A 12,390-nucleotide genomic window follows, 5' to 3' on the forward strand; every position below is an offset into this window, starting at 1 on the left:
TGTGATTAACTTATGACCTATATAAGCTACAGCTATGATTTCAATTGTATATATTATGAAACATATAGACGCACCAGAAACTTTTTAAAATACATGGAAATAAATACAAATGGAAGTTCTAATATTCTCTTTCCAATGAATTGCCTCAGGCACCCCTCAGGAGGTCCAAATCCTAAACTCTGACAGGCACAGAAAGGTGATCCTCCTTCTCAAGTCCAGGCCCCACTATGCACAGAGCAGTGTGCAGCAGCCCAACCCTGACATTAAAATCTGTCTTCTCTTCCTCCATCCCTTCTCTTGCATTCCAGGAGTCTTTAACCTTGCTCCAGGGTCTCAAAAAAAATTTTTTTAATCATTTATTTATTTATCTGGCTGTGCCAAGTCTTCGCTGTAATACACAAGATCTAATTCCCCAACCAGGAATCGAACCCAAGCACCCTGCATTGGAAGCATAGAGTCTTAACTGCCGGACCACCAGGGAAGCGTTACCCTCAAGAATATTTAATCCTAACAGACTCAGCTACCATGAATCCTCAGTAGGCAGCAAATGCCTGGCAAATTCAGAGATCGAAATGGAAACGAATGGAAACGCTACTGGAAATGCTCCAGAGCCATGGAGATCCTTGAGAAGCTACCTGGTGAACTGGCACAACGTGAGCTAGAATGAGGTTTACCAAACAAGTCTTTTGGGTGCCTGGAGATCCCAAAGTATTAGAAACACTGCTTGAGAAACACCAGTGGAGACAGTGAACTAAACGGATACAGTCAGATCTACAATGAGGCTGGCTGCCAGCCAGCAGCCGAGGAGAGGCTTACCTTCAGGATCTCAGGTTCTTTGATATCCAGAGACCTTGGGTTCCAGTGTTGTAGATGTTTATGTAATCTGTGATGTTTATGAGCACTTGGAGGTGTAAAAAACCAAATCAGGCAGACTGCAGTCATGAAGCCAAGGCCAAGGCCCAGAAAGAGTCCGCTCAGGTAATGGGGGAGGGGGAGGATGAGGTACGCATAGACGCACAGGACAAAGCAGCCCAGCGTCTTGACAGGTAATTCCAGCCGCTGCGCGGCCGAGTCCACCTCGTGGTCACTGTCCAGCGCTGGGCCATCGTCCGCCAGCCCCTCTGGCTTGAGAGGGCCTTCTGCGAACTTCTCAGCTTTACTCTCCCCCTCCGGTTCCAGGTCAAAGTCCTCGGTGTACAGTTCACAAAACTCTTCGTCTTCTTTGCTCACTAAGGCAGACAGAGAGCATTTCTCAAGAACCAGGGAGCTGGTCTTTGGGCCTCCCTCCTTCAGCCCGCTCCCCTGGGAGCTCCTCGGCTCCGCCTCTCTCGCGGGCTCCTCGGAGGACTGTGGGTGGTCACTCCTGGGGACGCCGGGGTCGCTCCCCAAGCCCTCCCCCTCGGAGTCACACTCCTCCTCTTTGATGCTGTAGTTGTTATTGCTTTCCAAGTGACCGTTCAGGCTAGACAGGTTGGAGAGCTCGGAAGCACTTGAAGATAAGGCTTTGGGCCTGTGGCTGCCACTTTCTTCCCCTATAATTTTACTGAAAAGTTGAAAAGGGTCATAGATGACTTCTGAAAGGCGTCGCTTAGTGTCTTCGATCTTGGCCTCCATTTCGGGCACTTTAAAAAAGGAGCGCGTGTCAGAAGGCGACGTCAGAGGGGAAGAGGGTGCAGTTTTGGAATCCCCACCTGTGTTCCGCGGCTGCGTGAACTGCTTGAACAGGTGTAAATTCAGCTTGGAGTCGGGGGGCCTGTAGGACACGGTGTCGGACTCCTGCCGGGAGGTGTCAGTGGACAGAGACTTGACTAATGTCTTCATCAAGTGCCTGTGCCGCGGGGGGTGGGAGGATTCTTTTGGCTCCACCTCGGTCGACAGGGACTTCACGAGGCTCAGGAAGGGTTTGGCGCTGGAAAGGGTAGAGGATGAGGCGCTGGATGAGAGGATGGGTGACCGGGAAGGCGAGGACAGCGGGGAGGAAGAACTGGTTTTCTGCTCGGACAGGGAGGACACGCTGGGAGAGCTAGCTAAGGGCCCCGACGAGGACGACCCTGGGGACAGAGCCAGTGGCACTGTACCAAATACTTGTGCGGCTGGAGCAGGGGGCTCCAGCAGCTTCACGGTGTTCTCGGAGACAGGCAGCACGGCAGGGGACACGGACAGGCCATCCGCCAGGATGAGCTGAGCGCCGGGGCCGGCGGGGTCATGGTCAGCCCCGGGTTCAAGGCAGAGGTCCTCCTTGGCTTCGAGCCCCGTTACAATGCTCTGGTCGTCCAGCCCCTCCTCCAGGTGCTCCCGGAACTCCTCCTCCTCTTCCTCCTCCTCCTCCCCGGACACCGAGAAGTGGATGGCGATAGTGTCTCGGGACACAGACCTCTGCACATGCACTCTGGGGGCTGATGGTTTTGGCATGTCAAGGGTTTTCTCGGCATGGCGACCATTCAGACTTGTCATCGCCGGCTTCACAAGGGCTCAGGCTCTGTGAAAACAGCGAGAAAAACCAGAAGTCAGAAAGCGGTTTCTCCATGGGAGACGCTGTCCTGTGTGGACCAGAGCGCGGCTAAAGCTCACTTCTAAATGGTGATTATGCTTTTACCTGGCAGATGGCCACCCTTTCTCACTTGAGCAGGTTTAACGGTTTAATTTTTATCAGATAAATTCCAGCAAGGCATTCTCTTTTATGAGCAAACTACCCACCCGTGTTATAAATGCCATACAACCTGTCTTCCTTCACATCAAGTAATTGTTTCCTCCCTGTTAACTGGCCCATTTCTATCAGTAATTCTATACTGCAAGGCTTGAAAAACCTGCACAACAGTTGTTACCAGCATTAGTTCAGAACTCCCACAGGATAAAATACAGCATCCTGGCGATTTTGAGGATCTTGGAACAAAAATTTCACCAGTGGCTTTCCGGCTATAAAAAGTGACTCCTGGAGGGTTATGGCTTTCACTGCAATTTTCACAGCAATCCTAACAATTATTTGGCTCATGTCTCCCACCAATGCTCATATAGCCTGCCACTGCAAATAAGTAGCAGAGTAACCAAGGGTGGCAAGGGACATCTGCAAACTAATTGCTGTGACCGGCTGGCTTATTCCCCAAAGGGTAGGTACCCTAAGGCCTGAGTATTTAGGCAGCCACAAAGACATGGCCATTTCTAAGACTTCACGATAAAGCAAAGTTATATTTTCAGCTGAATCCAAGGGCAGGAAAATGAAGTCTCAATACTGAAACCTACCACCAACTGAGAACTCTGCTAAGAGCTGGAATGAGAGACACGGAGGTGACACTGCTTAGTCGCTGTAGAGATAAGAGACACCTGAAAAGCTGGGCAGCAAAGCAAAAGAAGCCAAGCCTATCTGTGACACCCAGTGCATTGTACTGTCCCCCACTCCCCATTCACTTAAGGCCCATTTATAGGAAACCAGGCATTATGACAGGTACCAGAAGGAAATGAACACCACCATCTGGAAAGCACGACTATCACCATCACTTGAGGAGTGACCTGCAGGCCTTCTGAGGAGGGTGAGAGCAGCGTGGGAGGTAGGACACCTGCCTGCTCCTTTAAACTGATGGCAGGCTGTGGCAGGATAGGCCTGACTAGAAAGAAGGAACGAAGGCATGAAGATGAGCATGGGCATGGTGTGTCCTGACACATGAGTCTATTCTCCACATCCAGGACGGAGGGTGGGTGTTGGGGGTGAGGGCCAGCACGAGCGAGGCATCATGGAAGAGAGGAAAGGGCAGCCTTGGGGCTAGGAAACAAGGCTTCTGACACTTGATCCTTCTCCATCTGACTCAGTGGGACTTTGAACAAGCCAAGACCTCTCTGGGTCTCAGAATCTTTATCTGTCAAATGAGGGCCCAATGACTTTGAGACTTTCCAAACCTCAAACTCTTACGTTATCTTTACAGGTAATAGTACACAACCCAATCTGACACTTACCCTGGTAATCTGCTATAGAGTCAACATTATGCTGCCTGCTCCTTTAATTTGAAGAACTCCTGTATTTAAGTCTTCTACCAAATATTCAGGTTCAAAATGCTAGTAACTGAGACCACCAAAACAAGAGAAAAAGTAAACCTGTGTGTGTTTGGAGGTGACGGGGGAGAAAAATCAGGGTGGGGAGGAGAGGGAGGGCAGGAAAAACTATTTCTCAGAAACAGGAAATAATCCAGTGATGACAAGGAATACAGTTCAACAGCCCAGTCACAACAAAGATACATCTCAAACTACCGATTTCTACAGTATCAACACTTGAGAGAAATTACTTTCATAAAAACTTTTCAGCAGAGTTTTGCCAAAGCTCCTTCATGATGCTCAGGCTCTCCTCTCCCCACAGCAGCCAAGAAAAAAGAATGATTTCTACTGATCAGACAAAACACTCAAATCCAGGAGCTGGCAGTAAGCTAGAAAGACACAGTCGCAGGTCCAGGACAATCCTTCCCTGTTATCTCAAAGCCAACATGTTTGTTGGCTTAGGAAGAAGAAAAATACCAGGTACAAAACACATTTTTCATTTTAACGGTCACCTACTTTTATAGGGGCTTCCCTGACAGCTCAGTTGGTAAAGAATCCGCCTGCAATGCAGGAGACCCCAGTCCAATTCCTGGGTCGGGAAGATCCGCTGGAGAAGGGATAGGCTACCCACTCCAGTATCCTTGGGCTTCCTTTGTGGCTCAGCTGGTAAAGAATCCGCCCGCAATGCGGGAGACCTGGGTTTGATCCCTGAGTTGGGAAGATCCCCTGGAGAAGGGAAAGGCTACCCACTCCAGTATTCTGGCCTGGAGAATTCCATGAACTGTATAGTCCATGGGGTGGCAAAGAATCGGATATGACTGAGCAACTTTCACTTTTACAAGGATAATTTTAAAATAAAATTATAGAGGTAATTTAAAAAGAAAGTTTGGTTTTTGATAATTCTCAGTAGGCTGAAAAATAAGCTATTTCAATTGCTTTAATAACATAAAGGATGATCTGAAAGGCTCTGCTACTCTGAGGCTGGTAGTAAAAGTGACAGTAGGCACAGGTGCAAATATAGAGAGCATGACTGGGGGCTGAACAGGGTAAGTCAGTCATCTGGGGAGCAAGAGTGGAGAGGCTCTTCTGGAGTTGAGGTGAGATGGTTTGGGAATCTGCAGGCAAAGTCAGGCCCAGTCCAGAAGGGCCAACAATAGTGTTTCCAGAGGCTTGTGGTCTCAGCAACCAGACAGGGACATTAGGGGCCCATCTGCCCAACCCTCCAACACGTAGTCAGGCCTCCTGACTTTACAGGAACCTCAGCTGATCTGACTAGATTGTCTTAAGATCTTGTTGGGCTGCACCCTGCAGGCCTACAATGCTATACTCACCCAGCTTCAAGACCGAAGAAGAAACAACCCAGACTCAGTGATGAAGGCATCAATGGTTTAATGGATGGGGGAGTTTATATGTCTGAAGCAAGGTTCTGGAGCGAAATCCACCATGTGCAGTGGGTGGTGAGCGAGCTGGTTATAGGGGGAATTGACATCAGGTTTGCTCATTGGTAACCAGGGAAACTAGCAGCAGGGCATGCCCCTTAGCGCCCCTTTTGATAAGAACAGTCACTAGCTGGGGCCTGGGGCAAGTATGCAGGTGGGTCAGTCCTGTGAGTAGGTGTAGGTGAAGCAGGCACTGGTAGAGCAGGGGAAGTACAGAGAGCAAGAGAACAGCCATCTTGAGTGGCCTGTGTCAGCCATCTGGGCCTGAGCTGGGCCTCCTGAAGAGCTGGGTGCTGGCTCACCTTCTCTAGGTGGGTCCTTCTCTAGGGCTCAAGCAGCAGCTTCAGAGGTCTGGAATAAACTCGCCCAAATTAGGTTTTACTAAAACAAGCCACATGAGGCTAAAGCAGCACTGCTCCGTTTTCGAAATAAGAAAACCTTACAGCCCTTTTTGCTCATCTTCAAATGAGGGGGCTAAGTCAGATAAACAAAGACTGCTTCAAGGACCCAAACTGGGGATAACTGTGTGTCCTGGAACCAGAGTCCATGGACTGGGTTCTAGACAAACCTGATCACCACGTGGCTGCTCCCTCTTCCTCCTAGGGAGTCCTTCAAGCCCCCTCCCTCCATCCTTCATGGGCTGGCGGCTGGGGCCAATAAAACTGACCTTCCTACAGCCAAGGTCAAGGGAAAAAGCACCTGACTGCTGTCCAGGTACTTTACGTGACTGCGCCAAGGACACAGCAGTGAATGAGGAGGGGGTGGGGAGCCGGTCAGACATGGGCCTTTGACACTCATGCCCTGATTCGCCACCACAGCGATCTGCCTCCTCAAGCGTGTCATGCACGCTTGTTATTCCTGCTTGTCCTGGCCTTGGTACGGCCCTCCATGCACCGGCATGACCTGCTCTCTCAGGAGCTGAGAGCGTGGTTCTCAACAGCTAGCATGTGACCAGCACGGTTGGGAAATAAGAATTCGTTATCCATCTGATAATCTAGCATCATAAAAACGTAGCCTCCTGCACTCTACTATCTCAACAATTATAACCGGACTCAAAATAAATAAATGAGGACAACCTTTTCTCAAGCTCTCAGGAACCGAAATGTCAATAAAGGTCATTTCTCTCTCACCAGGTCTCCTTTTTCCAAAGCCACCAGCACAAGACCTTGGGTTTTAACACTGATTTTGAGTCTTGTGAGGGGAGGGCCTAAAGCTTCCACTGTCAATTAGGATGATTTCCTGCCAGAGGTATGTTTAAACAAAACATACCTGATTTGGTCATGAGCAAAGTACGCTAAATATGAACCCCATCCAGCCCCAGAATGGATTGGGGTGCAAGAGCTAGGTGATGTTGATAAACACCAGAGGTCAGAATTCTGGTATCTGGGAAAACAGGTTCTATTTTTCAGGCCCACCATTCTGCTGAAAACAACAAACAATTGAAAAAAAAAAAAAAAAAAAACCAACTGAAAAGCACTGAAGCTTCAACAACTGAATCAAGAATCACGAGGCCAGAAGGAAGAAAGAACCTCAGAGAGATGAGCCCTACAGAAACAGCTCTTCCCCTCAAAACAGTGGATGATTCTGCCAAATTGGAACCTTCGTTTTATTGATCTTCTGAGCAGAAATAGTAGTTCAGGGCTGGCTGAGGTGGAGCCCAACTGGAGAGTGTTCCCCAATGAGCTGGGACGTCAAAGGGCTACATCTACCTGGGAGTAGGTGAACCAGAGGCAAATGGCCCTCACTTAGATCTGAGAGCTTCGAGGCCATTAACCTAAGTGAAGGAAGCCAATCACAGAAAGATGAATACTGTGCGATTCCATTTTGTGAGCTATCTAAAGTACTCAAATTCAAATAAACAGAAAGTAGGATGGCAGTTACCAGGGGCTGGGGAGTAGGAAGCAGGGAGTTGTTTTGTAATAGATATAGAGCTGTGTATGATGAAAGAAGTCTATAGATCAGTTGCATAACAATGTGAATATACTTTCGCTACTGAGTGGTACACTTATAAACAGGATGGTAAATTTTAAGTTATTTATATTTTATCATAAGACTCTTCGAGTCCCTCGGACTACAAGGAGATCAAACCAGTCAATCCAAAAGGAAATCAACCCTGAATATTTGTTGGAAGGACTGATGCTCAAGCTAAAGCTCCAATATTTTTGCCACCTAATGCAAAGAGCCGACTAATTAGAAAAGACTGATGCTGGGAAAGGTTGAAGGTAGGAAGAGAAGGGGATGACAGAGGATGAGAAGGTTGGATGGCATCACTGACTCAATGGATATAAGTTTGAGCAAGCTCCAGGAGATGGTGAAGGACAGGGAAGCCTGGCGTGCTGCAGTCCATGGGGTCACAAAGAGTCAGACTCGACTGAGCAACTGAACAACAATAATTAAAAAATAACGTTAATTTCACCAGTCACAACTTTAGAGTGAAATATAATACTCTGAACCACTTATGCTGACTAAAACAATTCAAAAAGCTCACATTGTACTTTAGTGTTTATACCACCATGTGGTTATGTTCTAAGATAATAAATGCAAATGCATTCATTTATGCTCTCATACTTTTAGCAGGTGGGGAAGTTATTTAGAGCCAAATGCTCTCTGAACCTTAGTCAGGTCTGTTTCAAGGAAGCAGAGTATCTTGAACCATTCTGGGGATGGGTCTTGATTAAAGTCTTCACTGTAAGTCTCCAGTAAATTTACTATGCCTTGTAAAGATGTTCATAGCTCTAAGACTGAGAAAGCCTCTAATAAGGGTTTCTCGCCCCAGCATTGATGCAGGATCATGTCTATTTAGTCTAAAAATAAGGAGCAAATCAATGGCTCCCATCTAACCTGAATTCAGAAACAACGAAGGCCTCAACAAGAAGCTGGTAGCCAACTGCCCTCCCAACATGCCCTGCCATGGATATCACGAACTCCATGATATCAACCTCAATGAAGTCAGTTAGAATAGCAAACATCCATGAAATGTATTTTATTTCTAGTCACTCAAAAAGGTTATCATCATTAGTTAGTCCACGAAAGCCAATCAACAATAAATCAGATTGTACAATGAAAAATGAAGAACTCTTTCAAGCTCACTGTTGGCATTTATTAACTTGGATATAACAACCTCTCTGAATCTGATAGGTTTGTTTTCTGTGAGTTTTGTGGACTAGTTTGCTATTAATAACTGCCCTTCCTGCCTCTAGCTGTATTTGAAATAATTCAATCTCGGGATCTCACAGAGCCATGAAGAGAAGAGTTCCTTCCAGGCCACCCACTCATCAGCAACTCATCTCCTCGGTCCTCTCACATTAGAACAGTCAAACAGTAATGTGGCCGTTATTATTATCAACATCAACATTATTATTATTAACTTCTCAGTCATATACTAGGTTAGAGGAAGTGCTGGAGGAAGGAAAAAGAGGAGGGAAATGAGCAATTGTGATTGACAATTAAACTTGTCTCCAGATGTAGAGGGCACAATAACACAGCACCTTAAGAGGTAAGCCTGGTTTGGAACATGCCTCATTTCTCAGGAGCATCCCTAATCCTTCAAGATCATTGTGAAAATTCTTCATCTTTGTAAAATTTGGCCCGCTAAGATATTTGCCGTCTCTGGACAAGCTTGCACTTGGACATATGATGTATGGGCACTATCTGCTAGCATGGGTTGTGTCAGTCAATAGTCTTAATTCCAAAGCATCTCTTGGCAGAGGAAAAGAGTCAAGCTGCATTGTATTGCAGAGAATGTCCTAACATCTCTTATCTGTGCAAACTTTTAATAGGATTTGGTTTTATGAAAAGTAGAGAAGGGCCTCAGGACTCATTTTTTCCACCTTGATGCTGCAGAGGAAGTGGTGAATCTGGTCAAGAACAAGTAGTATAGGCAGGTCTGATGTAGCCTAAAAATCTCAAGTACATCTTAATAGCCATCCCTTGATTCATTTAAATTCAATGAAACAGCTGAGAACTGCCAGCAGCCAACAGATTCTAATCTGTTAATACTCCACCTTACAAACAAAAATCAATATTGACATTGTAGATAATGAACTAGTGCTAGCCTTAGCTTCATTTAAAAAGAGAGAAGAAAGAGAAAAGATAGTACCCTACTACCAGCACAGGCATCCTCACAAGGCACTCAGACCTTGACTGTGAGAAACCTGGAACTCCTATGCCATCAGTTATTAGGTTCCCAGACTGACTCAAAGTCTCTTCCAACCTAGTAGAACAACACAACACAAGGTTGATAGATTAACACACAACAGCTTCACCCTCTGCAGCCAGTGCACAGACTTTTACACCTTCTCTGAGGAAAGTCCACCCGGGAAGAGGGCCACATCCCTGAAGGAAAAAGGGGTTCAGAAGCATCAATGTAATGAGAATTTTGCTTTATAGATTGCTGGATGGTTCTACTGGTAATGAAATCCAAATGCAGTAACTCTTTCAAAACCAGGTCACACCTTCAGCACAACCACATGAGGCCTACGGAGGTTTATAAAATATAATCCCGATGCCATCCACGGGGGGAGGGCGGGGGTGGGGAGATCTCAAGGAGACAACAGATGTTATATTGTGACATCTATATGAAAGTTCAAAACAATACAAACCTGAAGTAATGAAAACTCAGGGTAGATATGCCCAAATCAGACGGCGCTAATAGAATAAAGAAGTCTGGGAATTTTTTTTTAAGCAGAAAAACCATGTTATGTGACTTAGAAGGAAGAGATGTGAACAAAATAATATGCCGGATATGAAACAGCAGCATATGGAAAGACACTGAGATGAAAACAAGTCAATCAAGATAGAACAAGACAGTTGCTAAACGACTGGGTCGGCTATAGCTGAAGGGCTGTACTGGAGGCATGAAAGGAAGATTAATATTTGATTTTAGAGGCAGGGAACCAATTGCTCAATGCCTCTGAAGCCTAAGTACTTGGATTTATATTTAAATCTTAGGAAACAGAACCACTGTAGGTTCTTGGGAAGTCTGCAGCCTGGATGTAAATAGTTTTGTTCAGGTGAGTGCCTGGAACCTGGGAGACTGTGGTGCTGAAAATCCAGGAGGATGAGCAGAAGGTAGTGACTGTGGTCACAAAAGAGCACATTTCTCAAGAGCTCATCGGGTCAAAGGTTAATAAGGGGGTGAATCTGACAAAGAGTAAATGGAGTTCCTTAGACAGTTTTCTTCTTTGCAACCAGGAGATCCAACCAGTCCATCCTAAAGGAGATCAGTCCTGGGAGTTCACTGGAAGGACTGATGTTGAAGCTGAAACTCCAATACTTTGGCCACCTGATGCAAAGGACTGACTCATTTTAAAAGACCCTGATGCTGGGAAAGATTGAGGGCAGAAGGAGAAGGAGACGACAGAGGATGAGATGGTTGGATGGCATCACCGACTCAATGGACATGGGTTTGGGTGGACTCCGGGAGTTTGTGATGGACAGGGAGGCCTGGTGTGCTGCAGTTCATAGGGTCGCAAAGAGTCAGACACGACTGAGCAATTGGACTGAACTGAACTGAACTGATTTATTTATGGCCACACTGTGTGGCTTGTGGGATCTTAGTTCCCTGACCAGGGACTGAACTCAGGCCCTCGGCAGTGAAAGCTCAGAGTTCTAACCACTGGACCGCCAGGGAACTCTCACAACCATTTAAAGTCTGAGATTATTCCCCAATGAAAAACAACAACAAAAGCAGTTTCCCAACTACTGTCTGGCTTTGGGTCTGTTGTCATATATTGCTCCTTCCCTCTGCCCATGGTCCCTTCCAGTCAGAATTATCAAGCTCAGTTACAGGAGGGAGCCCAAGTTTTAATACTCTTTGATTTTTTTAAACTTTATTTTGAAATAATTATAGATGCTCAGAAAGTTGCATAAGAGAAGTCCTGTATACATTTCACCAATCGTTCCTTTTATTTTAAAATCAAACATTTTTTAAAGTGATTTTTTGAAAAAAAAAAAAAAAGTGATTTTTTGATCATGCCTTGAGGCATGCAGGATCTTGGGTTCCTGACTAGGGACCGAACCTGCACCCCCTGCAGTGGAAGCACAGAGTCTTAACCACTGGACCACCAGGTCAAACCTTAAAGGTAAATTCCAAATGGTTAGGAAGTCAAATTTTAACCACAGACCACGAATTCATCCCTGTAAGAAAAACGTATTCCAACGGACAGAGTGAAACTTCTGCTTATAAGGACTTTCTAATAGTCTTGCTTAAGGTCTTCAACGGTCAACTTTAGGAAGACATCATCAAGAGATACTTCCCAAGTACAGGAACAGCCAATTCACCCAAAAGTTCAAAAGGCCAACAGCAAAAAAGTTCAACTGACTACATACAACAAAGAATCAAGAAACAAATCAATGAAACAATTTTGGTCATCAAATTTCATCATTAAAATGTAACATGGTATGATGTCAAGGGTATGTTGAGACAAACCCTCTATTATATTGGCACATAATCAGCAAAAACTTCTCTGAAACCAATTCTGCAGTAACTATTAAGTACCTCAATAATGTTCACACCTACACACACCAGGCAAAAAAAGGACTGGAGGGGCATTAATGCTAATTTTCTCCATGTAACAGGCTTATCAGTAATTTTTATTTTCTACTTTCTAGGTAATTCCAACTACTTTCATAATCTTGGGGGGGGGGATATTACATGTAATAAGTGTATGTCAATTTTTAAAATAAAACATTAATATCAGAATATCTAGTTGTATTAATACTAGCCACTCATCCCCACACCTTACCCATGAGAAAACTAAGTCTCCACAGTCAGCTTGTCCAGTCTCTAAGGGCCAGCACACACCCCACGTCTGGGAAGCCCTCCTTCCTGCCACCTTCTCCCATCTCCTCCTCTCCACTTCCTTTCACTCCCACTGCTCTCCCCTACAGACACACTCACACAGACTTCTTAAACCTGATTTTTAAA

General features: G+C 45.7%; 1 protein-coding gene across 1 annotated transcript in view; it reads right to left on the minus strand.

The window, feature by feature from the left end:
* TEX2 (testis expressed 2) overlaps window positions 1-12,390 on the minus strand; it is a 113,492-nt gene that overhangs the window by 64,501 nt on the left and 36,601 nt on the right. The window contains exon 2 of the mRNA XM_055408213.2: window positions 817-2,479. Within this exon, the coding sequence (XP_055264188.2) occupies window positions 817-2,454 (1,638 nt within the window). The 5' untranslated portion in view covers window positions 2,455-2,479. The remainder of the gene's footprint in view (window positions 1-816; window positions 2,480-12,390) is intronic.

The sequence above is a fragment of the Moschus berezovskii genome, chromosome 20 (assembly GCF_049115385.1).
Source record: "Moschus berezovskii isolate FMDL1 chromosome 20, NW_MosBer_1.0, whole genome shotgun sequence".
In the NCBI taxonomy this organism is placed as follows: Eukaryota; Metazoa; Chordata; class Mammalia; order Artiodactyla; family Moschidae; genus Moschus; species Moschus berezovskii.